Genomic DNA, 26,179 nt, shown 5'->3' with positions numbered 1-26,179 from the left:
TCATACCCCAAAGATGCAAAAGGCCCTTGGGGAGCTGTTGCCCAGGCATGCAGGCTCTTGCAGGACCATGCCCTGGCATGGTGCATGACTCAGCTCACCTGCAGTGCCAGGGATGTTGCTGTGTGCTCCTCCTGGCAATAGCTCTGCAACTGCTGCCCAGGCAGTCACTGTCCTCCATCCTCTGCCTGGGCACCTGCAGAGCCTGACCCTGGCTCCTCCCAGGTTACAAAGATCCAGGATCTCTTTCCCAGTCTAGGCAGAAAGATTGCCTGGACAGGACAGGGCTTCTCCTCCAGGATTGCATGCCTCTGCTTGTAAACAGGCAGGACAGTCAGGAAAGAGTCATCACCAGACTTGGAGACACTGATGGACATCCAGGCACACAGTCCTCTGGAAACTGTGAAAGAGAGGCTGAAGTGTTTTCAGGGTCATTTTGGGATTGCTGGCTGAGGATTTTGGGGACAAAGATCAATACAGCATCAGGAGTAAATACTGTGTTGCTCAAAGAGGTGATTTTATTGGGGTGGCAGGAAAACAAAGAGAATCAGAGTTGTCACCTGTAAGTAGACTTACTCCCATCTGCAGTCTGAACTAGCACATGTTCATGTCACCATCATCTCAACTCCTCCTTGGCCAGCCTTGTCTTCTCTGAGGTCTTCCTTGCCAGCTGTCCCTTGGGCCATGTATTACTGGGGGCTTTCCCTCCCATGTCCTGCTTCCTTCCCAAGGAAGGAAGTCAACATTAAACAAAGATGTTATAACAGGACCCGTATATAAACAAGAGTCAATATAGATTTCAGTATCACAAGGTACAGCATATAGCAACAGCAAGTACAGTCATAAATAAGCTTTCTGAAAATAGTAAACCAACTGTCCACCAGATACATCAGTCCATCAGACACAGACAACGCAATAGCAGAAAGAGGATGCAAAGGAAGGTGACAAAAAGCCTGAGGCACATCCAAAGAAATCCTGAGCATGTCCAAGGGCAATAGCCTGCATAATGCACGGAGGTTTGGCACCCAGTATTTTGGAAAAGACAAGGCATTCTTGAGAAGGAATCACCAAGGAAGCTTACATCACCAGTGGTCCAGCTGAGTCCTGTGACCTGGCACCCTGACAGCAATCCAGCATGGTCCCTGAATTCTATGCCTGAAATCACATATACCACAACATGTCCACAACACGGATTTTCAGTGGAAAACAAACACCTTGTCCCAGTGTTGTAAATGAAATAAGAGCTCCAGATTAAGATAATCCATGTTTCAGAATAAAACAGGGTGCTTTCTTTGGCAGAAAAATAAAATACATCTGGCCTAAATGGAATTAAACAAGACCTTAGGCTCCTTTTCTCCATGCAAAGCCACTTCCCCAGAAGGTGTGTTCAGATGATGCTATAAAGGGACCCCAAGATGCTCATACCCACACTTTGATTTAGAAATGGCCATACAGAGTTTGCTGCAGTACGTGGGCTCTAGCTTGTTGCTCTTTCTGGCAGCAGGTCTGGTTGCTCTCCTTTACTTTGTTACCAGCTTGAAGAAGTCTGTTTGCAGCTTGCCTCCTGGGCCACGTCCTCTTCCTCTGATTGGAAACCTGAATGTGGTGGACCTGAAAAAGCCGTTCCAGTCGCTGACAGAGGTAGGGTCTGAGTGAGCAGGCAGAAGGAAAACGTGTAGTTCCTGGAATGAGAAATACAACTGTGGAAATGGAGATGTGATTGTGTTTGCATTGTGCAGAGGGCAGAAATTATATATTTGGTGTATAGCCAGGCTGGCAGAGTGACTACCTTTAGAGGTATATAGCACACACATGTATTTATTTATATTAATATAATGCACATATTCCTTCCTTTATACACATGAGTGTAGACCCCAACCCTTGCAATCAGATCCATATTGTTGATATTTTGAGCCCCCCAGAGTCTGTAGGGAGACGACTCAGGTTGGACCAGTCTGCTGACAGATACAACCTATTTGGCCTGGAGAGATATCTCGCTGCAGATACAACCTTTCCCACTGAAGGTAGGTAGGAAGGAAGAAAAGGAGAAAGGAAGGAAGGGTACCATCCCCATAGCAGAGGAAATCATAGAATCACAGAATGGGTCGGGTTGGAAGGAACCTTAAAGATCATCTAGCTCCAACACACTGCCACAGGCAGGGACACCTTTCAGTCAACCAGATTGCTCAAGGCCCCATCTAATCTGGCCTTGAACACTTCCAGGGAAATGGGATCATATGCGCATTTATTTGCAAAGCTAATTATATCCCTTCAAGGCAAAGCTCAACTCTGCCTCCCCAACCCTTCCCCTGCACACACACACTGCCCAGCATTAGTTAAGACTTGATGCGTGGCTTTTATATCTCTAGGTAACAAATAGCTTTCTCTTATGCAGCTCCATGGATACTTTTATTACTAAAAGAGGAAAAAAAAAGACTTAAATATTATGAACCCAGGTGCAATATTTGTTTCAGAAAGTGTCTGCTGTGCTCCGTTAGGGTGGTGGGGACAAGTCAATGTGAATTCAGATTTCTGCCGGTTGCTGTAGAAACAGTTGAGGTACCATGAGTGACCTGTCACCTACCCTACATGTGTGCTTAGAAACTATGATGGGGGAAACCCAGTCCCCAGTAAAGTCTCTCAGCCACCTGAAGAGCCACAATGAGGGGGGAGTGTAGACACTGAAATCTTCCAGGCTGTCATAGACTAAAGGGTACCCTAGGGTGCAAAAGTACACAATTCCTGTGGCAGTCATGCAGTGCTCACCTGCCTTGATTTACAGTGCAGAGGATTGTGAAGAGCCCAGTGACGGGCTTCTGGTCCTGAGCTCCCACCTGATCATGGGTATATTTGAGGGTGCTGGTATGGAAGAACAACTATTTTTTGGTGGTACTGGGGTATTTAATAATACAAATGTAATGCGAAGGCACCAGACTGATTTCCTATAATCTGCCAAGTGGTTTTTATAGGCTTTCAGACCTGCCACATCCAATACTTGGTGTTGCTAAAAATAAACAAGGTTGATGCCAAGAGTACAGTACTAATGCAAAGAAATGACCACAGGAAGGCTAGGAATCGGCTGCAGTTCTCTGCCCCTGGCTCTGCCACACACTCTGTGAGCTGCCGGGGATGAAAGAACCAGTTTTAATGTTATCTCGCAAGCCGTCAAACCACCATTTGATGAAAACAAATTCAATTTGTCTGGTGTAATAACAGGAGCTGCTTCTAATCTGAAATTCAATTTTCAGAATGTATCTAATACATAGCAAATGCTAACTCAGGCGCATCGGAAACAAGAAGACATTTGGAGCGGATGGCTTGCAGTGTGTTTAAACCAAGTCTAAAATACAGAGTGAATGATTAGATTGTCAAAGCCACCCTTCTGTGTAACAGATGATTCAGATTTAATTTGCTATAAAAGCCTAGAGCTCCTCTGATATTATCTACAAGAATCTGCTTCCTAGTTGGATTCGAGTTTCTGGTGGCCAGCAAATAATTTTGCGATGACTGCAACACTACCCACCTTGACATAATTAGAGACAAGTGCTATCCTGAAAGAAAGACTTATTGTCTAGCTTTGTTTTTGTAGTGTTTGTGGCTTCGGCCTCAAAGATGTATGCACACCCGCTTGCCTCAGGTCACCAGCATTAAAGTAAACAGGCCTGCCTCAGCTGCCTGCTACAGCAGTTTCCAACCAGCCTCCAAATGGTAGTATCACTATGCTGGCCTGTTACTGCAGAACACCACAGGAATGCAATGGCATTTTATTGCCTTCTCCGATAGAAGCAGTGATAGCAGACACCTTGTTGTGCAAACAAGGTGCAAGCAAAGATGCTGGCAATTGATAGCTGTTGCTCATTAGTTGCACTGTAGCAGCACCTGGAGACTTCAGGCATGGCCAGGAGGCTCCTTTGGGGCTCGAAAACACCTAGGGTGGCTACTGCTAGCTTTTGGGTCCAGATTTGGTTTAGAACGAACACGTTTATTCACCTTGACAGCTCTCCAAGATATACGGCAATGTCTTCACTGTGCATTTTGGACACAGGAAAGCTGTGGTACTGGCTGGCTATGAAACCATCAAGGATGCCCTTTTAAATCATGCTGAAGAATTTGGAGAGAGGGCAGAAATACCCATATTTAGGAAAATGACACAAGGAAATGGTAAGTGACCTTTTGCTTGGTTGGGTCTAAGTTCATTGTATTCTCGCAGGCAGGGATTATCAAGCTCTTACAGTTTGCTTTTTGTCTATGTAACAGTGTGTCTAGCAGCTTTGGTACCAATGTGTAAGAAGGCCTTAACAACGTTAATTAACCACAGGTAACAGAAGGATGTTCCACCTTTATTTTAGGCATAGCGTTCAGCCATGGAGAGCTATGGAAAACTATGAGAAGATTCACCTTGTCCACACTGCGAGATTTCGGAATGGGAAAGAGAACCATTGAGATACGAATCCTGGAGGAAGTAAATTCCCTTATCAAATATTTTGAATCCTATCATGGTGAGTGTCAAGACTTACATCCAGAGACAGAAAAAATGTCTAGCAGAACAATAAAGATTAATGAAAGTTTAACTCTAAGTAAATGCTATCTCATGGTTAAAGTTCAGCGTGTGCTGAAGTAGGTTATTAAACTGAAGCCTTAAAACCTTGAAACTGAGTTCTCTGCTATGCATTCTGGGTGGTGAATGAGGGTATTTTTTGGACTACATTTCCTTAGGAAACCAGACTAAAATAGTCATAATCATACTGTCATTTGTTTTCATTGCTTCAAATACAGGGAAACCGTTTGACACAAAAATGGTACTCAACAGTGCTGTGTCCAATGTCATCTGCTCTATATTGTTTGGAGAGAGGTTTGAATATGATGATCCTGTATTTCTGACTTTGCTGAAGCTGATGAATGAAAATACTAAGCTGTTGGGCTCCCCTATGGTGCTGGTAAGAGCTTGATTTTATGTTTTAGCCTTTAGTTTTTGGGGGATATCTGGCTGCCTATGTTTGTCCTTCTGGCCTCCCACAGCTTGCTTCTTCAGAACAAGAACATTATCAGCCAGCCAGCCTGTACAGAACACATCTGTGGTTCTATTTCCACAACATACAAATTCCCAGGCCCCTGTGTGAATCTTATTAGTAAAAGAAAAAAACCCTAAAATCTTCACAAAGGAACTATTTTAACCTCTTTGAAGAGCAGAAGCACAATACGTCTCTCATATTAGACGGATCCTGAAATGTCATCTCAAATCTGTCTCCTTGTATTACACACACCTTTGGTAACTGTCTCGGCCTCTCCTAGAACCAGATTTGACAAACTTCTTTTTCTTTTATTTTGGCCACTGAAACTCAATCTCAGCAAACTACCAGCTGATATAAGCCTGTTCCCTCCTGACACAAAGCTTCAGCTTTGAACACCGGTGGAGCTGTCTTTCTTAGGCACAGTGAGGTTTGTGGCTGGCTGTAACACCAGACTAGCAAAGCCCCAAAACCACCATGCAAACACAGGTCAGAGTTAAACACTGTGTGCAGAGACCATCCCAGCTAACAGCTAATGGCTAGTGTTTGTTCAGTTGTCTGGCAAGGCAGCTAGTGGACTTCTTGTGCACACCTCTCATGGGTTGATGGGGTGAGACCCCTCCTTTTTCCTAGTAGCACGTATGTCTGTGCCCCTAGGAACAGCATAGTTGGGTTAGCTTGGTGCTGTGCCTAAGTCAATTGGCTTGGAAAGCACCATGTTGACACAGCAATATTGGTTGTCTGTGGAGGTGGTCAGTTCAAGTCCCTTCTGCTGCCACAGGATGTGACACACCTGAAGTCTTTTCATGAAATAAGTACAATGCTCACATTCTCATCTTTCACATCTAAAACCCTGTATCTCAACACATAAACAGCTGGAAGCCCTCAAAGGTCAAGCTGATGATTCTCCCAAAAGTCATGTTGGGGACTCATGCAGAGATATAAGAGAGAACACTCTATTTCTGCAGAAGTTCATATCTGTTTGGACTGTACTAGAGAATGCAGGGGAATTATGGCCTGAAATGTCAGGGCATGGGACAAGGGACCAGCAGTGTGATTGGAGACAGCAGTGTATGTTCAAAATGCTGATTAACAGTAAGACTTTTCTTGCTCCACAGTTATATAATTTCTACCCATCCCTTGGATTTCTCTCTGGAGCTTCCAGGACTGTGCTGAAAAATATCAGTGAACTGAATGCTTTCCTCCAGAAGCAATTCCAGGCACACAAGGAAGAGTTTAATGAAAATAACTTAACAGGCTTTGTTGATGCCTTTCTGATGAAGCAACAACAGGTACTTTAAAGCTAAGTCTGAGTCTTTCTGTTCTCTTAGCTCTGACTTCTTATTAGGACTGACCCTCTGTGTGGGACTGAGAGTGAGTGGAAACAGAAGTGCGATAAGCAGAACATATCAAAGCTCATACTCACATTGAGCTGTGCTGTGCTCGCTCCATAGCTCCACTGAAACTGCTGGTTACAGGGATCTAGTTGTCAAGATGTCCCACGTAAGTGAAATAAGTTACCACTCAGCACACATAAGGAGGAGATCATCCTAAACCTTCCTGTAAGAATAATAAGTGATTAACTTCATTGCAGTAGCTAAATTCCAACTAACCTCCCCTAACCTGGGGATTGCACATACACTTGGGACCAGATGAATTCTACACAGCATAGGCCCTTCTGCTGAGAAAGGCATTTCCACCACTAGACATATAGTTTCCCAGAGCATATAAAGTCACCAAAAGCCAAATTGCAGCCAAAATGGTGGCAACACAGTCATATATCGGTATCACTTGCTGTAGAACTTATGGCCATTACCTGTATGTTTTGAAGGAGTCAAAGAAAGCCCAAACTATGTTCAGCAATGGAAACTTGATGTTTTCAACCCTGGACCTCTTTGCTGCTGGGACTGAGACTACTTCTACAACTGTGCGCTGGGGTCTTCTTCTGATGATGAAATACCCAGAAATTCAGAGTAAGCCTGAGGAGTCCTCTTGTACAATATACTAATGCATGCTTAAGGCTTTGGTTGTGGAAGGGAGTGGAACTCATCCGTTGTTGTCCAGAGTAATTATTCTGAGTATCCTGAGAGAGATAACAACCGTTGACTTTACAAAGGAATTTTATTCAGCCGGATTGCAATAAAGCAGCCCAGCCAAGTGGGAGAGGCTGAGGGCCAGTCTACAGTTAACAGTAAAGATCCCCCATAGTTATTCACCTGCAGGCTATGGGCTTACGTCACTAAAGGTCTCCTCAGGAGCTGATTCTGATCTGGTTTCTGTTGAAGGTTACGGGGTAACAAAGGTGTGTAATCAGAATCAGGCATGGGATGTACTGTAGTGACTCCAAGCTCCTTTGGCTCAACAACAAACCTGAAAGAACCACACCATGCCCTGATTACACACTTCTGCTCTTCCCAAATACCCCTCAAAATTTTCCATTGCTTCACCTTGGCCAAACTGCAGGCAATTTCAGTTGCAAGATAAGAGGGTTATCAGCTTCTTAAACCTTTCCTCCCTCCAAGGAAAGATTCAGGAAGAAATGAACCACGTCATTGAACCAGGAGAGATGCCTAAGTTGGAGGACCGGAAAAAAATGCCTTACACAGATGCAGTGATACATGAAATACAAAGGTTTGCCAATATTGTCCCAATGGGTGTATCACGATCAACTCCTAACGATGTGAATTTCCAAGGCTATGTGATTCCTAAGGTGAGCTTTGAGGCTAGCAGCTTATGCTGCACAGATTCCTCATAGTTTTGTTTAAAGCAGTTAAGAATCAAAATATAAAAATCTAAAGATGCCACAATGTGTGGTTCAATCTATGATGTGATCCTTTGCCTTGGATCTAGAGTAGTTATTATAAACAGGCACTGGACTGTCCTCTGTTGCAGTCTTTGAATCCTGAATAAGCAGAGATTTTAATTAAATCACGCTGGTTTGAATTTCTTAGACCAAATGTGGAACCTCTACTTCAGCATTCATTCATTCATTCATTCATTCATTCATTCATTCATTCCCTTTCTTTAAAGATCTGACTCTAAGAAGGGACTATTTTGTGCCCAAAAAGACAGCAGCATCTACTGATAGCAGGCAGAGCTACAGTGGGGCAGAGAAGCATTCCCCCGTTCTATTTGCCATGGCTTAGTCTTATTTGTCTCTTCACATTAGGAAAAAACCAACCAGCTAGCCTTGACTAGGAAAGTGATCTGGTCCAAACAGCTACTGTGAGTTTCTCTGGTCCCTTTCAGGGTACAGAGATTATTCCACTGCTGACCTCTGCTCTGAATGATGAGTTACACTGGAAAACCCCAGACCAGTTCAACCCTTCCCACTTCCTGGACGCCAATGGGAACTTCAGTAGGAGAGAAGCATTTATTCCATTCTCTATAGGTGAGAGGGGTGTGTGTGTACCACCTGGGTTTGGGCTAATGGCATGGTTCCCCCTAATTCTAGGCAAATATGGAAGTCAGGGACACAGAACATAGACTAAGGGATTTCTGGTCATTTTTCCTGTCCACCCTCGCTGCAAGTAACCACTTCTTTGGGAGATCCAGCAGACACTGACCTACCCACAGTCACTGAATAGTTTCACATACCTACAGGCTTCAGTGAAGCTTGCAACTAAGTCAGCAGCACTTCCAATATACAGGGAGAAGGAAGGCATTTCCTACCTCAGCATCCTGCTCTTATAGACTGTACCTCCAGTTTAAAAGGCCTCGGACATCAACGGTAACCGTTACAGTACAGACCATTTACTTCTCTCCTGGTTGTTTTCAGGACGAAGGGCTTGTGTTGGAGAAGGACTGGCCAAAATGGAGCTGTTCCTCTTCTTTGCTGGCTTGCTCCGCAAATTTGTTTTCCGGCCCCCTCCAGGAGTGGACAAGTCAGACCTGGATCTCACTGCTGATGTTGGCTTTACCTTGAATCCCATGCCTCACCTGGTTTGTGCTGTGCCCTATGAATGACCAAACAACATGGAGTTCGAGTAGTGAGCACTTCAAGCTTGAAAGCAAGTGTAGTTAAAGGGAAAAAAGCTGTTTGTACCTGAGCTTTAGGGAAACAAACACACCGGGCACTGCTCTTTTTCTTTCATTCATGCCATTCTTTCCAACAGCTTTTGTGGTGTCTGTGTAATGCAGATCCTTCAGACACCCCTGAGTACTGCTCTCAGAAACTGTGACTCATTCCTGGAACAGCACATCAGAGATGCAGTTTTCAGGGCTGTCTGAAAGAATGAAATGGCTTCAAGGCTCCTGTATAGATGTAACCCATCAGACACTCTCCCCTAAGAGCTTCCATGGGGAATTTCTCAGCCTGAAGTCTAAGCTTCAGGCTGAGAAAATCAGCAGAGCTGATTTTCGATGACCCTGCTGGAGACAACAGACACTAAATGGATCTAGAAATCTCCCTAGTACAGCTGTTCACCTGAGCTTCAGACTGAGTTTCCATTGTGTGATACAACCTGCCTTATCTTTATTACAGAGTCCCAGACACAAGGGTGTAACATGGGCTGATGCCAAGCGCCAGGCATGGGACAGTTATCAGAAAACATCTAAGTGGTTTGGGAAGTGGGTTCATTCCAACTCACACTAGGCACTTTATGCTGAAGAGCCTATTATGACGGGGCCAATCTAGCAGCTTTCTGCATCTGCTGAGAAAGGCATTTCTACATCTCCCTCACCTCTCCTGGCTTCACGCTGGCTCTGGCACTTGTCTGACCCCTTACTGGGCCATCTTAGACCCCTAAACTGGCAGACAATGACTGGCCAAACAAAGTGAAGAGTTTCTGAATCAACATGGCTAAAACTGGACACGAGGCCAAGGCAGTGTGAAGGTGATGCAGCCTGGGGCTGGGCAGCAGCACTTGCCACGCTCCTGTCAGAAAGCTAAAAGTCTCAGCCCTCTTCTCCTTTTGCACCTTAGGAGCTGTAGTCACTCTCTAGACCCTCTCTACCATCCACAGAAAGAGAGAGAGGCTCCTTCAGTGAGTGATTCACCTGCCATAAGGTCTCAATTGCTCACTCTCTACTGACTGCAGGGTGAACCATCATTCACAGGCTCCCAATTCAAACTTCGGTCTCATGTATCATGGGTGTTAGGATGAATAAGGACAGTATTTTCCATTTAACTGAAAATACAGCTTCAAATCTTTAGAAAATGCTGCTGTGTGTCTTCAGCTCTAGACCAGGTACACAGAGGCTGTGCATCTGGTGCAGAGCTGCAGACAGCCAGCAACTTCAAGATATCTTCCTCTTTAGACATTCCTTGTGTCAGGGACAGGCAGCAAGGTCTCCAGTCAGAGTAACAGTGCCTGCACCACTGAGCAAATGCCACTGCCATGGGCTCCCATGGAAGTTACATGTGCTCAGCACACAGCAGGAGCAGGCCCAGTGCAGTAAGAACTGCGAGTGAGATTTTGGTGCTTGCAGAATGTGCTTTGGCCACTTTCATACGAGCTGAAGTTACAAATTCAGAGCTGATAATGTTCATGTTCTGCCAGCAGAGATCCTGCATCACTGTCATGGATAATAGGATTTTGAACGTAGTCGCTGTGAAAACAGATGTAAAACTGGAAACAGAGTCTGGAAAAAGAAGCAGGATGGGCTTTGTTACCAAGTCATTCACTTGTACCATCAACATGTCCTGGGGGGTCTCTGCAGAAAGCTGGTGACACCCCAGAGACTGTGGCTGTCCTAAAGCAACTGATTACCACAATTAATGATTTATTTCACGTAACAGCCGTCAGGAGTAGGAACAAGGCTTACAACAGTTGAGGGAAGCATGATACGTGTGTGAGATCTGAATAGTGGTGCAGGTACAAGAGAGGAGGCTGCTTTGTGTGCTGTGAAACAAGGAGGAAACCAAAGGTGGGTTAGGGAGCAGTGAGTCACTGAAGATGCTTTTGTGCTGGTTGAGGCAAGAAAGACAGGCTGGGATGAAAAGAAAAAGGGGAGAAACAGAAACTTACAGAGACTGAGGGGGTAGGTATGGTTAATGTATAACATAAAACTAAAGCTGCTGTCACCTAAGGCTGATCTATGCTGCAAATGGAACGAAAGAAAGCAGGAGAGAATATGAAGGGATGACAAGGTGGGGCAGTCTTTGGCTATGACACAGACTCTTCACACTAGCTTTAGTTCATGTAACTAAAGGCAGCACTAATAGTTGCACTATACCTTGTACTTGTACTGTTATTGCAGTGGTAGTGCATTGTACCTACCACAGTGCTAGCCCCAGCTTCTGGTCACATCTCAAGGAGCCTGTAACTCTTGCTTATGTTTGTTTTGCTGTTGCTCTATTTGCAGTGTAACTACTGCAAGTCTGATCTTATCTCCTACTTAATAAATAAATATTTTGCTCTGTTGCTGTTGATCCATCTGTTGCTGCAGGATAAACTTGATTTGGGGTCAGACTGATAAAGTTGGGCTGCACTACCTTTAATACACCCACTCTAGACAGGGATCCCTGGCAATATGCAGCGAAGACACGTTTAGCAATGCAGAGTGAGCAATACGCATAGCTACAAAGAGCTCAAAGGAAATAACTGGATGTCCAATCCCAAAAAATCACAGCTGGTGTCTGAGACATGATGTGGCTCTGGATGGGTCTTTGCTGTGGCCTATTACAGTGATTCTTATGGCTCCTGCCCTTGCTTAGAAGGAACTCATCACAGTAAAAGCCAGCAGGAGTTATCTGAGGCTGCAGTCCAGGATGCGCTGCCGGTCAAGAATGGGACTGACAGGGAAGATGCAGAGATCTGGGGGGATTTAAGTTAATTTAAAGGATGCAGGGCTGGTGCTTCACTGGTTGGCTCTCCCCAGGCTGGCTAATTGGCAGCGCAATGTTGCTGGATGACGCCCGTGCTCCACGTCCTCACCACCACTGGCTTCACATGCTGTGGCCGGAGACTGCCATGTGGGCACAAGGGATGGAGGACAACCAAAACAACCTGGCTGCAAGCATCCCGAGGGGCCTGGCTGCCCCAGGAATGCACCCAGAGCTGTGTCAGCTCCTGGCAGGTGCTTTGTGCTTAGCTCTGTGTGCTCAGGCAGGGGAGCACGTAGCAGTGCAGCTCCGGAGTGAAACACGTACCAGACACATTACTGAGACAGGAATTTCTTGTCATTGCAAGAGCTTTACTTACGTTTTGTCATTTTAATGCATTGCACTCAGAGCCTGGTTTTAAAAAGCCTCAATACGCTCCCCCCTGGCTTTTCAGAGATAATTTAAGTCTCTTTCTGAAAGGCCTTTTTATGATTTTAGCAGCTTCCAGGGCAAGGATGAAATACCAGGAGAGCAGCACGTAACTTCTGCACTGAAGGGTGCTCCCAGTGAAACAAAACCCTGCAGGAACAAACATTTTGCAAAGGGCACAAAGCATAATTATGCCATCGCAAGTTCTCATCGTGGTGCCCACGTTCTGCATCCTGTGCCAGCCCTGATCCTTCTTGCCTGTCTTTACAGCCCCTCTGCCTCTCCACGCACTAGAGCAGGCAGGTTGAGTCATCCTTGGCATGCTCTGGGGGAAACCGTTGCCTCCAGCCCATTTCTTGGAAACTAATAAAAAAGAATATCCCAGAAATGTTGCAACACATGAGCTTCTTCTGCTTCTGGGTGTCTCTTGTGCTGTAACATCTCCACACTGCTCAGGCAGCTCCAATGTGCAACACAGCAGCCGTTTGCTCTGGGACCATGCTAACCATTGCTATGTTTCCCTTCAGATTAGGTCCACTTCCCTCTGTAATTCTGCATTTGCTTAGGAACCGTATTTGCTGAATAATGGCCTTTATATGATCTAACCTTTGGACAAATGTACCTTTAACCTTGCACTTCCTGATCATGTAAGACAGCTCTTTCTTCCCTGAACAATCTTATTCTATTGACTGTTTATTCCCAATGTCTTCCTGAAAACCACTATTCTTTCCATACAGGATTTAAACCTTTATGAGGGATGCAAGCTCCAGGTGTTTAGCATCTTTAATTTAAAATCATTCCCTTCTTCTCTCTTGTTCCCCTTCTGAAGCCTAACAGGTCATCTGCTTTCATTAACTTCATCATCTTCCCTCTGTTTCTTAGAAGGTGCTCTTGCAAAAGGCAAAATCTTCCCCAAGGTTTCAAATCTAATTTTGTCTTTCCATTCCACTCATGAATCCACTCATGATCACTTGATCCAAGCTAATTTTCCATGGCTAGCTATTACATGTCCTGTCCTTCAGACACCAAGTCTGAAATCCCATCCCTTCTGGGCAGTTCAGAGCTGACTTTATGAAGAACCTCCAGGGATACATGGGCTTTACCATCATTAACAACCTTTGATCTCCATTTGACATCAAGAAAGCTGAAGTCTCCCATGACAATACTATTTTTCTCTTTGGTAACATGGAGATCTCAAATTCTACCCAAACCTAAACCTGGAGATTTCTAATAGGATTCAAGGAAACCTTTCTATTTCTCGGTGTCACTGAAGTGTTTGGAGGGTCACAGTGCTGCTAATGAAGGACCCTGAGGTCTCAGGGGAGGAGGAGGTTATAGAAGAATGCCAAGCACCTTTTCCCATGTATATGTTCTTGCACACACATGCATGGGTTTGTAATTTGAAACTCTCTTTACTTCTGGACAGGCTTTACAAACTGCTTAGACCACATTCTCTGAGGTGTTTAAAGAGGGTGGAGTATGCAGTATTTATTTAGGTACTCTACAAACCTTAATAAGAATCGAGTGCTTGTAGCGATCGCAGAGAGCAAACAGAGAGCCAGCTGGCAGAAACTGAACAGTGCCACTGCATTTTTATTGCTTCTAGCTCCCCCATACCAGATTATAGCTAAAATAATTATGTCTTTTTTAATTTCATCTATCTCTGATCCTACATTAATTTCTCTGCTGTGTGCAGCAGTATTGTTAGCTGCAGTCTATTTTTCAACTGGCTATAAAAATTCAGCTTTTAAATTTCCTCCTGGTCCAACTCCTCTTCCGATCATTGGTAACCTGCACTTGGTGGACATTAGAAGGCAAGATAAATCACTAATGAAGGTAGGACAATAACCCCCAAACCCAGACCCTTATAGATTCTTAAAGCTGCCTGGGATGTTATCAGTGAGAAGTTTTTGTCTTTTTTAATTCAAACTAAACTGTAAAGGTGTGAAAACTGCTTTATAACATTTTTCTAGGCTTCTTCTAGCCAGTGTCTGCGTTGATGCGATGTCATTTATGAGGGATCACCCGTTAAAAAAAGACCTTTGGGTAATACAGGATTTCTTCATGTAATTGTGGTGATGTACACGAAGTATATAATGCTTGTGGGATTTCAACTATTCATTTGACAGCTGGGGCACTTAAAAATCGTTTAAAGCGTTAGGACATAACTAACATGAAATGAAACCGCTTCCCTCTCCTCCGCCCTGGAGAACCGGCAAGTGGAATTCTACAATGCAGTGACCCCAAAACTGCTTCAGAGAGGGCCAAATGCAGATGGCCCATGCAATATCCACTTCCTTCTTGGTGAATTGGATACGCATTAAAATCTGGATGCCAGTACGAGAAGAGGGATGGAAAAGCTGTGCTGAGGAACCAGAACGAATAGCCTGTAAGCTCTTCTACTAACCTGTAATTAAAGACAACTCACCCAGCTTATGGTGGTAAGAGGTTCTCCTGTGCAAGATGAGGCTGGCACAGCCCGGGGTGCTTGTGTCAGGCTCTTCAGGGCTCTCCCCTTGATTCAGCAGACAGCACCAGCAGGGATCGACCTGCACCGGGGTCAGGGAGAGAGTGAGCAAACAGACAACGGCGGTTCACGATGTGGCGTCGACACGGCTCCCATAACACCGGTGCTCAGCAAACACTGGTGCTTCTATAGGAGCAGCCAGGTAGTGGGAGAGCTCTGCCGCCAGGTGAGGCTCCCAGCACCTGGTGCTGTTATGGGCAATGTCAGGGCTGGGGTCAGTTTACCCAGCGGGGCTCGGCAGACGTTGCTGCAGCCTCTGAACGGCGGTTTGGAATTACCTCCGCATGCTTTCATCACCTGCTAGGCTCTGTTTGGTATTGCCTATGTTTGCATTTACTTTGGGATTACTCCAAAGGGGTTATCCCTCCATCTCACCCCACAGAGAGCAAAAAACGGTGATGACATAAAGCAGCAGGCACCAGGGTTTGTTGGTGCCTGCATCCTGATGGGGTGCTCCCCTCATCCCTGAGGAAGCTCCCGGAGGAACTGGCACAGGCTGGGGCTGCATGTATACACTGTGTGTTTGCTTAGACAGCAGATTTGGACTGTGGCTTCCCATCACCTTGCTTCAGCCCAGCCCAGACTCTTCTCAGCTGTCCCTGAATGCTGTTATCAAGCTGCCAAGAAGCAGGCACACACATCAGTCCTTGTGGAGCATGGATTCCCCCATCAGCCTGTCTCACTCTGCCACAGACCCCTTTCCTGGGCTAAGAGGAGTAGGGACCAAAGCACAGCACAGTGGCTCCGGGGACACATATAGGATATGCCAGTGGGACTGCGTGCTGCTGGAGGGGTTTTCAGCTCCCTGAGGCATTGCATTGCCTTTGAAAACCAGCCAGCAAGGAACAGTGAAAGAATCTTTCTGTGATATGGCAAAGATACACCCAGAGCCTTCTCAGTGCGAAACGAGCATCACTTTGTGTACAGGCATGGGGAAAGGCAGTAGTTTGAGCAGCCTCCTGCTTGCTTTCATCACCTGCTAGGTGCTCCTGCTGTGGGTTTCCCTGCTGCGCTCACCTGAGCTGTAGGTACCAAAGCCATGTCCGAGCAGAGGGGCATGGATCTGGAATTTGTGGTCAGCCAGGGCAAACTAAACACCCAGCATGCAGCAAACGGTTCCTCTGGTCTAATAGCAGGGATGCAGGAGTGGTTTGGTACAAAAGGAGCATTATACCAAAGCTTTCCTGGGCGACAGCATCATTATTTGCGTCGAAATGTCTTCTCTGGTTTGCCAACTTGTGTTGCCATTTGAGGTCCAGTTTTAACTCTAGGTGTTTTGTTTGGGGTTGTTTTTTGTTTTCATTGTTTTCTCTTTAAGAGCAAAACCAGATTAATAATATACTGATGGGGGTGGGGGTTCTTTGATGGCAAGAATCTTAAAACCTACACGGATGCCAGACAGGTGTCCATACAAAATGCATTGGGTTTGACTGTGATGAGCTTTAGCTCACAGGCACCATTCTGCAGGTGGCGGCTCCACCACCATTCCCAGCAGGATGCCAGGATGTAATGTCAGAAAAGCAGCAACTGATGTAATATCAGAATGCAGATGCAATTCTGATGTAATACCAGAGAGGAACAGGTGCTTGCCCCATGCACGCTCCTTCCCTTTCTGACCATCACAGCTCACCTCTTTTTCAGCTTGCAGAAAAATATGGCCCCATCTACACCCTCCACTTTGGGTTCCAGAAAGTTGTGGTCCTGACCGGGTACGAAGTTGTGCGGGAGGCGCTTGTGAACTACACAGAGGAGTTTGTAGACAGACCATCCATCCCAATATTTGACCAAATTCAGAACGGAAACGGTACTAGAGCAATGAGTGAGGGTGGGTGGGAGGTGTTGCTTAGTGCCAGCATAACTGTGCATCCCAGGAGCCTGGCTTTCAAACATCCCCCTTGGGCCCTTCTGAAGCCAAGCAGAATGAAAACATTTGGCTTTCCTCACTTCCATGCAATGCCTCCTTGCTTTTCATCGTTTTTGCTAATCCATGTCCTAACCATTTGAGGGTGAGGAGTGGGATTTTTAAAGGCACTGGTAATTTTGGGGTTAATTTCCATCAGATGTCAATGAGAGCGGAATTTACAAACCTTCCCCATGGTTTCAGGGGACTTCAGACTAACTGGTTTGGCTGTTTGGAGCTGTAGCGCTTTTCCCTTTCTCCCACTGCCAGACGCCACAATCTGGGACATCATCAGTCCCCTGCATCTGGCCTCTCCACAAAGGCTCTTGTGGATCAACAAGAAACAAGCTCAGGCAGAAGCAACTGGCTGAGGCTAGAAATTCACCCCCACAAACAGCCCCATAGTTTTTCCAAGGAAACTCCCCATCCCTGAGTATTTCAGAGGACTTTTTGCCTTGATTTTCCATCTTCTGCTTCAGCTGTGGCTCTAACTTTGAGCATCTACCTGACAGCTTTATATGCTGGTTACAGGCTGAAGTTGGGATTACAATTAGAAATTAAATTAGCCATCCATAATGTCAATAGATTAATTTATCGCTACATAAAGAAAAGGAATCGATGGGGAGAAAAGCATTTTTCAGAGCTGATTTACATGTAAAATATGGGGTAGATCGGCAGTATTGCACTATAAGTCCTTTCACACTTACCTTCTCAGCCCAGGTCCGAGACACTTACAGGTGGAAGTTCACAGGGGTGAAGTAACCATGGTCACAGACTTTCCCAGGGAACATTTCACCATGCCCGTTTGTTGACTCTGAGGCTGCAGAAAAGGAATGATCCAGATGAAATTGCATCGATCACAGAAAAATTTAAAATCAAATTTGCTTTGGCATTTTTAGAGCAAGAAGTTTTGCTTTCCAAATGGAAATTACACTGCTTGAAAACAGTGTTTATTCTAGAGAAAGCAAACACACTTAAAAACCTTGCAGCCAAGATGAAGATGTGAAGTGCTGGAATCTAGCTTTTTGATTGGCACAATCTGAGATAGTGTTTGGATTATATTAACCTAAGTTTTTCTTATACTATTTCCAACACCCTGATGGGATGAAATACCCATCCCTGCTTTGTGGTGTTAGAGATCATCAAGGCATGAACTCAGAAACCTCCACAAAATGATAGTAATAGTGTCATTGCTGAAAACACAATGCTACTACAATGGGAATCTCAATAGAAGAGCTCAGCCTGAGGGTTGTGGAGATTGAATTATCCCATTCCACATTGATAAAATAGCTTTATGACTGGAATAGGACAAAGGATAAGCTTCAAAGATACGAAGTTGTTGCTTGAGGCCTGAGACTTGCAGCCAAACGGGGTCAGAAATGTTGCAGGACTGATTGAGACCTACATCCCTCCCCAGCTCTACAGCCAAACCATACTAGTTTGAAAGCTATACCTGCTTATCTTGCACACAAGGAGAGGGCTGTGGCAAACTGGTTTGGGTGGGAGCTTGTTTTTCCCAAACTACAGGCTCAGTGAGACTGGGAGAATGGAGGTGAGAGGATACAGGGATGGGGCACACAGAAATGGGAGACCCTTAGTCCCTAAATCCGCATGGGAAACTGGGCAGCAGAAACACTTGTGGAGATCCCTCCTCATCCAGTCCCCTGCTTTGTTTCATGTGGTGGGGCTCCTCTGTGTGTGAGCCCAGTGCAATGTCTCACGCCCCCCCCAGGTTTGTTCTTCTCTATTGGGGAGCTGTGGAGAACAACTCGGAGATTCACGGTATCCAGCATGCGCAACCTCGGCATGGGGAAGAAAACGATAGAAGGGAGAATCTTTGAGGAGCTTCACTTCCTTATTGAGATGATCAAATCCTTCCAAGGTGAGCTGCAGACCATCCCAGTGCTGTACAGCCTCATACATGTCACTGCTGCTGCAACATCTCACTAATGTTTGCATTCTCCTCCCGTTGTAGGGGAACCTTTTAGCTTGACGTCCTTCAACTGTGCTCCAATCAACGTCACCTTTGTCATGCTGTTTGGTGAGAGGTTTGACTATAAGGACCCAACATTTATCACTCTCCTAAGACTCATAGATGAAGTTATGATTCTTCTGGGATCTCCATATTTGAACGTAAGCAACCTGTCCCACAGAATAACATTCTTTTACACAGACACATTACAGCTGTGATCAACACAAACCATAGTGTTAATTCAGTAGTTCTCAAGTGTTCAGAACCATTACACCTAAAATGTGGCAGTCCTCCAGATACCACCCTGGTCACCACAAATGTGTTGCCAGATTACCCTTTGCTACTCTGCTGTTGCATCATCCTGCACATCTGTGCAGAGCTAAAATGAGAACTGAACTATGATTATTTTAACTGTTTTTGCCTTTTCAGCATAATTGCACCACCTGGGCTTTGCCTTTGCTGTGTTTTCTATGTGTCTTTTCTATAAGGACACATTCAGTACTGATGTCTACGTGAATGACATTTCACAGACTGCATGAATATGCTTCCTTGGGGAGTGCCAGGAAAACTTTGCTTACCTTCAAACTATCATATACAGTCCTTCATAACTGATGCTGGAAAAAACTAACTAGTCTCACAATGACTGAAACTGGCTGGTGGCCACACACACTGAAGTCCCAACTCTGTTGAGAGGCTGACCTGGTACAGGTTAATCTGGTACCAGCAACAGCATAAATGCTTAAAATTAAGTAGTACTAAATAAAGGCTCAAAGTTCAATAAGCAAAGCCTTCCTCTATGAAAATCTGCCTGGGAAGTCCCTGGGATGCTAAGATACTACTATGTGACAAAACTCAACTGATACGTCATGCCTTAGGAAGAACCTGTTTCAGCATGCTGATATTTCTACAGACTTAATGTTTCTCTTTCTTAATTCCTCATTAGTATTTCAATTTCTACCCATTCCTGGGATTTCTTTTCAAAACCCACAAGATCATGCTTGGGAAAATAGAAGATGTGCGTGCCATTTTAAGGCAATACATGAAGGCGAGCAGGGAGGATATCAATGAGAACAGCGTGAGGAGCTACATTGATGCACTGATATTCAAGCAACAAGAGGTATTTGCTTAACTCTGTTGATTGTAATGTCTCCTTTGGATTTTCTGGTTAAAACTGTTGCTGAGTCTTGATTTCAGCTATTTCGTGTAAACTTCTTGAAATCCATGCTGTTATACTAGTGGCACTGAAATCAAGCGTCAGTCTCTTACAGCTGGTGGAATTTACCGTAGGGATTTTTCTATCAAAATTACCATATGAAAGCCACTGTCTCAGTCCATTCTTGAAATAGCAGCACAAATAATATGAGATCAACTCCTTTTTCCTAGTAGAAAATGCATGAAGTCACATGAAAGCTGACTCTGCCTTTCTTTTTAAGACAACAAATCAATTAATCATTGATACTGTTGCTCCAAGACAAACTACAGACTAAGTATTTGAACGATAAATCATCAGTACGAGTCCTAGTCCTGCCCTGCATCTAACCTTAGTAGAGACTCGGCAGTTTCACACATCAGTTGGTTTCATTCAACACAAAAAATTAGGCTCTGAGTTTTTCCTTCTTTCAAAATGGCTCTAGGCCAACCTTAGGCACTAAGTGTTCCACCAGCTATGTGGAGGAAGGGTCAGTATAGTCCTAAATGGCCTGAAGGTCGTTTTAAACATTGTTAGGGATTCAAACCTGCCTTTGGGCAGGAGTCCTTAAGAGTTAGGATTAGCTGAATCTCCTTCTGCAAAGGGGATAGATGGACAGGGCTCTTTCCAAACCCGCAAGGCTGAGCACGTGAACAGCATCTGGTCCTGAGCTTCAGCCTGCTTCTGAGTGGAGATGGATGCTGAACCAAAACTCCACTCCAAACTTTCCATCTTTGGTGTCCCCATCTTTGGTGAATGATGTGCATTCAAGATCAGGTCCATTTTATCACCTAGTTCACAAACACAAGATCATAGTTAACACTGTCATAGGCTATGCAGAATTTCCCAAGCTAAGACTGATGATGGCTTTAAGACCATTCTTACCACTTGTATTTTTCAAGGAGAAAAACAAGAAAGACAGCCTGTTCCATGATGACAACTTAATGGCATCCATACTCGACCTGGTCATGGCAGGAACAGAGACCATAGCCACAACGCTCCAGTGGGCTATCCTGCTGATGATGAAATACCCAGAGATTCAAAGTGAGCTCCTTTTACCTACACTTTATCTGTGGCATGGCTGATATGAGGAGGGGAGAGGTCTCAGATCCACAAAAGCTCTTTCACCTTAACAGCTGAATCCCATCTCTTAATTGTTATGAATTCCTGATGTAATTAGACGTTGATCAAAGTCACAACAAAATAGTCCCTTTGCCTTGCTAGGAAAGAGGATGGATGGAGCGTAAAGTATGATGCTGGGGAAACAGCCCATCCACATGCCTGAGCTAGAAATAGAGGGGGGGAAACCCAAGCTGATGTTTTAAGGAACCCTCTCCCCCCAGACCCTGGAAAAATACGTTTTTCCCCAAACCAGATCCAAGGAGGGAGTTCATTTCCTTGCAGGGACATACATTTTGTTTGTTCCTTCCAGAAAAGGTGCAGGAGGAGATTGGGAGAACCGTCAAAGCTGGAAGCTGGGCCACATATGAGGATCGGAAGAACATGCCGTTTACAAATGCGGTGCTACATGAAGTGCAGAGGTTTATCACCCTCCTGCCCCACGTTCCTCGCTGTACTGCTGTTGACACCCACTTTAGGGGCTACTTCCTTCCCAAGGTAGGTAACTGCTCCATCCCAGGAACACACCACCCTCCTCATTTTTGCCACTGCCACTACAGACCAATATTTTTAGAGGGGATTACAGGACAGAAGCCCAAAACAGGTGTCCAGAATCATCCCCAGAAGAGTTTCTATATTGAGTCTATGACACTGGTATTGTAGGACTATTGCTTCATAGTTGAGCCCGTCCAACTACATGGAATCCAGAGAGACTGGTATTGTAGGACTCAATTCTGTCACTCTCACTTCCTCACTCTACAAGTGACCCCAGTTTACCTCCTTGATGCCATCTGCACAGTGAAGTACTTTCAAGGGAAGTAATTTACAGGATCTGACCCTTTCCTTGAGGTTTTCACAGCACCACGTGGCATTTGGCTTCAGTCCTTGACACTGCTGGGAAAATCTCGCTGACTTCTCTCTTTACTGACTGATGGGATAAACCCTTCAAGAGCTCTCCACCTACCCCTGGTGGAGCAAATGTCCTGGAACACTGAAGTCTCTGCTGCAAAATGAACCAAACCAAAGCATTTCTGCTAACTTTGGTGCTTTCATATACTTCTCTTCCAGGGTATAATTGTAATCCCATCACTTACCTCAGTGCTGCTGGATAAGACACAATGGGAGACACCACATCAGTTCAACCCTAACCACTTCCTTGATGCTGAAGGGAATTTTGTAAAGAAAGGGGCTTTCCTGCCCTTCTCCACAGGTAACTAACAGGCTGATCTGCACAGAGCTGAGGCTATAGCAGGATCATTTTATTACTATGTACACTAATGGGGTCTTCATGGCTAAGTACTGCCTTTAACTTGGTCAGTAAGCAACCAGGCAACTGCACAGAGTCCACTATTCTGCATTCAGGCAAACAGCTGCTCTCAAACTACACCTCTCTCACCACTAAAGGCATTGGTTCCCAAGGGTTCAACTGGAGGGAAGAAAGAGATAAACTGCATCCAAACAAAGGTCGAAAACTGCCTCAAAGCTGTCAGCAATAGGTGGATAATCAGACAGGACTGGTGGGGCTGCCAGCACAGCTATGCATGGGGTTCCATGAGCTCTCTTGGGAGTGAGGGCACAATCCAGGGACCCTTAAATCCTGTCTCAAGTCCCATGTGTGAGCAGGTCTGACAGACAAGGTCTCATCCACTGCCCACCATGGCCAAGGAAGGGAGTCCCAGTAAGCCTTGCACCTGGGCTTAGTATTACATCCAGCAGAGATCCCATACAGGACAGAATACACCAACCCTTATTACTTTCACTATGAAATCTTAAATCTAAGGCCCTGGATTGTTCCCAGACATCACCTTGGTCTGTGATTCTTCCAGTGGCACTTTTGAGAGCTGCCAAAGATTCCCAGCAAGACCTGCTCTTTTAGAGGAAGAAGCGCAGCCCTGTGGTTAGCGGAGGTGACCCTGACACTATCTCCACTGTCATTTTGGTCAAGTCACAAACATTTTCTTTTATTTTTCTTTTTTTAATCTCAATTTCACCTTCAAATACAATTAATATTCTCTTTCTGGAGGCTCATAAACCCTGGGACTTAAACTGAGCTAACGGTAGGAACAGTTGTTAGGTACCAGAAATCCTCCCTTGAGCCATCCTATAAGAAACATCTCTTTCTCCATGCCTTCCTAACAGCCATAAACGCTTCCAAAGGCTGCTCATTTCCAGACATGCCTGCCCCCAGCCAGTGCCCTGCATAGCTGCAGCAGTGTGCAATATGAAAGGGCACAGCTGGACGGAGGAGTCTTGCTGGGAGTTTAACAAATCCCAACACTGCAGGAGGCTCTAAGTGCTATAAAGGGAGATTTCCTGCAGAATCCTACAGATCCTCCCATGTAACTTCAAACTTTCCAGCTGTTCCTCTGAAAGGATGGCTTGAAGGAATTCCAGAATTGCTTCAACCCCAGACCCTCAGTAGTGACTTTGGACGTTAAAAAGCCAGTCCTTGCTTGTCCACCAAGAGCTGCAACAGTACAGGGACCATCCACACAGGGGCTGGGAATCTAGCACAGAGAGAGGGTAGGAAAGAAGAAACATGGTCTTTTCTGTAAGTGGGATGTTAGGATAAATTCCACAGGAAAAGTAAGTTTCAAGCCCTTCCACTTTGGGAGAAGGTGGCATTTTTCTGTAAGGCTGCTTTTCAAAGAGAATGGATTAAAGATGCTGAGGGAGTCGGAAGAGCTAAGAAGAGGAGAAGGTACACCATAAATGAATAATACCCTGTGATATTGCTGTGACTTGCTGCTGCAGATGGCTGTGTGACAAAAGAGACCAGGCAGGCACACTGTGCCAGCGTGACTGGGACAGCTAGCTTCAGCAACTTGGGTTCCTCTACTCCAAAATACTTCTGGTGCATTTAAAGGTGTCGCTACTTCTTCCATTACAACATTTCAGATGCTAACATGTGCATGGCAAACGCTGTAGTCTGCTCTTTCCATCAAGTAAACATGCTGCTTTCATCTGCAGGGCGACGGAACTGCATTGGAGAAAGCCTTGCCAAGATGGAGTTGTTCGTCTTCTTTGTAGGGTTGCTTCAGACATTTACTTTTCAACCCCAGCCAGGAGTTTCAGAGTCTGACTTGGACCTTACCGTCCCCCAGACGACTTTCACATTAAGGCCTCAGCCTCAGGCAACCTGTGCTATCCTGCGTGAATAACCACAGCCTTGCTGAAGAGCAACCCAACAGGTGGGGAAGCTGCTTACACCCAGCTTAGCTATGCTAGGACTTGCCATCCCCCATGCTGCCACACCACCCTCTTTCACATCCCCTTCCCGCTGTCTCCATCCACTTCCACTCCAATGTTCTCCACCATAGGTTGCTGACCCCCTCTTTGCTCCCATACCATGAAGAGGTGCATATGATTGATTAGAAACCATGATGGTGGTTGACAAACACACACTTCTTCTCAAGAGAGATGGTGCATGGAGCCAAAGAAGGGACCAAGGAAGTGGTCTGGTGAAGGGGATGCCGCCCATGAGTAGTACGTGTGACACCCAGGCTCCCATGGGGAAGCAGTGAGGATCATACTGGCACAGAAATCTGCCCAAAATCCTGAGGAAAGACACAGAAATACACTGTGTGTCACACATGTGAACCATCCATGGGTACACCCTGAACTTTCCCAAGTTTCCTAATTATCCATAGCTTCTAGCAAAACCCTGCCAGGCTTGGCCACCAAGTCAAACACTGGGAGTGAAAAAAAACAGATCGATTCACATGGATTGAGGACAAAGTTATTTCTGCCTTGGAACAATGTCCTGAAAGATGCACCAGAGTCTGCAAACCTGCTTAGATAAGCAAGTACTGCTCCCACCAAGTTCAACACTGCTTCAGTCTGAATGAAACAAGATCTACATTTCCAAATCTGAAGTCTAAATCATAAGGCCACATGAGATTTGTACCAGCAACCAATCTTAAAAGGTGAATGATACAGAAAAAATAAATTAGACCCATTTCTAGTTGCATGTATCCCTGTCTTTCTTAACCTTGTTAAACAGGAGCAAACAGTGTTCCTCACTTCAGACCTCCTGGTTAATGTTAAAAGCCAACACCAGCTGTCAATTTGGTATTTGAGATGGTCTGGCCATTGGAACCAGCCATGCAAATGGTGCCCAGTGTAATAGTTTTGTATTGCACACGCTCATGCAAGGAGAATTGGGATCAGGGATTAGGTGAGACCCAATTTTGGTTGTTTTCCTTTCCTCTCTAGCTTTGTCTGGCTGTTGTCCCTGTCTGTAGCACTCTTATCTGCCATCATATTCTGCAATCTTATTCCAGCTGATGCATAGCTCAGGCAACTTTTCATCCATTTATCTGCCTGTGAATCGCCACTTCTCCATATGCATTTTCTTATCACATGCTTCATCATGTTGTTTGTTTCCCCCTTCATGGGAACCGAGTAAAATCTGAATCCCACATCTTCGTTACATTTCATATGCCCCCCTCCCAACTTTGCATTACACAGAAATACAAATGCCTTGAAAGGCTGATCCTGAGCGCAGAGTGACAACAAATGTGATGATTTTGCTTGTATCTCCTGGGTGAAAGGTTATGCATACCCTCATCCTGAGAAAAAACAGCTCAATAGGAGACCCTCCTGCAGAGTGGTTTCTCCAGGGCAGAGCTTTCCCTTTATGCTTGGCTATGGGCTATCAGTCCTGGGGATAGCCTTGGTTTTTCACTTTTATGTCTTCAGTTCTTGCTTGCAGAGGCTGAATGAAAGGTTGTCACCACAGCTTCACTGAGGCTGGTGCTGCCCCTCTGCTTAGTGCCTTGGACCCTGAGCCTCCCACCCCTTGAGCTCCTGAAATATTACCTGCTGGCAATGTCGCTCTTGAGGAGTGGTGGTAAGCAGGATGAGGTCTTCAGGGAAGGCAGGGAGAGGCAGGTAAAGCAACTGGGGAGCAAGACACATAGCAATTGGGTGAAGGAAGCCTTGGTTTTGCTGAAATAAAAGAGACTTTTGCCTTTTGCTTCAGAGAGGCCAGGACTGCTCCTGCTCTAGCCCCCTCCAAAAGTAATATGAACTCAAAACACAGCTATGGCAACGATCTAGTGCTCTGGGGGACAATAGGGTGGGCTCCAATCTGCACAAATTCACCAGTGGAACCTCAGACTTGACACCCTGCCATGGGCTTAGGGGTTCTTGGCTTTGAAGGAAAGAGATGGATCCCTTTGTACGTGGCACAGCAGCCTTCTGAGCCTGCTGGTTTTGGACATCACCTTCCGCACTGGCACTCTGCAGCAGGCACAGCAGAGCCTGCAG

General features: G+C 45.4%; 2 protein-coding genes and 3 long non-coding RNA genes across 5 annotated transcripts; 2 read left to right on the top strand and 3 right to left on the bottom strand.

The window, feature by feature from the left end:
- Positions 1–774: 774 nt before the first annotated feature.
- Positions 775–1,536, bottom strand: LOC133214271 (uncharacterized). The gene is made up of 2 exons (XR_009726069.1): positions 1,423–1,536; positions 775–1,152 (listed from the first exon to the last, which is right to left on the bottom strand). It is a non-coding gene; the product is annotated as an uncharacterized LOC133214271 (long non-coding RNA).
- LOC133214268 (cytochrome P450 2K4-like) lies at positions 1,150–9,053 on the top strand. Its single transcript, XM_061357055.1, has 9 exons — positions 1,150–1,638; positions 3,996–4,158; positions 4,347–4,496; positions 4,774–4,934; positions 6,125–6,298; positions 6,838–6,979; positions 7,529–7,716; positions 8,256–8,397; positions 8,785–9,053. The coding sequence occupies exons 1-9, from the start codon at positions 1,441–1,443 to the stop codon at positions 8,970–8,972; spliced, it is 1,506 nt and encodes a 501-aa protein (XP_061213039.1). The 5' UTR covers positions 1,150–1,440; the 3' UTR covers positions 8,973–9,053.
- Positions 1,544–9,184, bottom strand: LOC133214269 (uncharacterized). Its single transcript, XR_009726067.1, has 5 exons — positions 9,052–9,184; positions 8,764–8,962; positions 6,823–6,951; positions 6,433–6,566; positions 1,544–1,679 (listed from the first exon to the last, which is right to left on the bottom strand). It is a non-coding gene; the product is annotated as an uncharacterized LOC133214269 (long non-coding RNA).
- Positions 9,185–10,770: 1,586 nt separating this feature from the next.
- On the bottom strand, positions 10,771–17,834 carry LOC133214270 (uncharacterized). The gene is made up of 3 exons (XR_009726068.1): positions 17,336–17,834; positions 14,630–14,750; positions 10,771–10,937 (listed from the first exon to the last, which is right to left on the bottom strand). It is a non-coding gene; the product is annotated as an uncharacterized LOC133214270 (long non-coding RNA).
- On the top strand, positions 12,935–24,474 carry LOC133214267 (cytochrome P450 2W1). Its single transcript, XM_061357054.1, has 9 exons — positions 12,935–14,037; positions 16,370–16,532; positions 18,361–18,510; positions 18,604–18,761; positions 19,544–19,717; positions 20,692–20,833; positions 21,222–21,406; positions 21,977–22,118; positions 23,879–24,474. The coding sequence occupies exons 1-9, from the start codon at positions 13,681–13,683 to the stop codon at positions 24,067–24,069; spliced, it is 1,662 nt and encodes a 553-aa protein (XP_061213038.1). The 5' UTR covers positions 12,935–13,680; the 3' UTR covers positions 24,070–24,474.
- The last annotated feature ends 1,705 nt before the right edge of the window (positions 24,475–26,179 follow it).

This window comes from Neopsephotus bourkii, unplaced genomic scaffold (assembly GCF_033783945.1).
Source record: "Neopsephotus bourkii isolate Nb327-2 ecotype Australia unplaced genomic scaffold, CSIRO-AGI_Nbou_v1 NB_882, whole genome shotgun sequence".
Taxonomy (NCBI): domain Eukaryota; kingdom Metazoa; phylum Chordata; class Aves; order Psittaciformes; family Psittacidae; genus Neopsephotus; species Neopsephotus bourkii.
The sequence above is the reverse complement of the archived record's forward strand: the minus strand, read 5'-3'. Positions and strand labels throughout refer to the sequence as shown.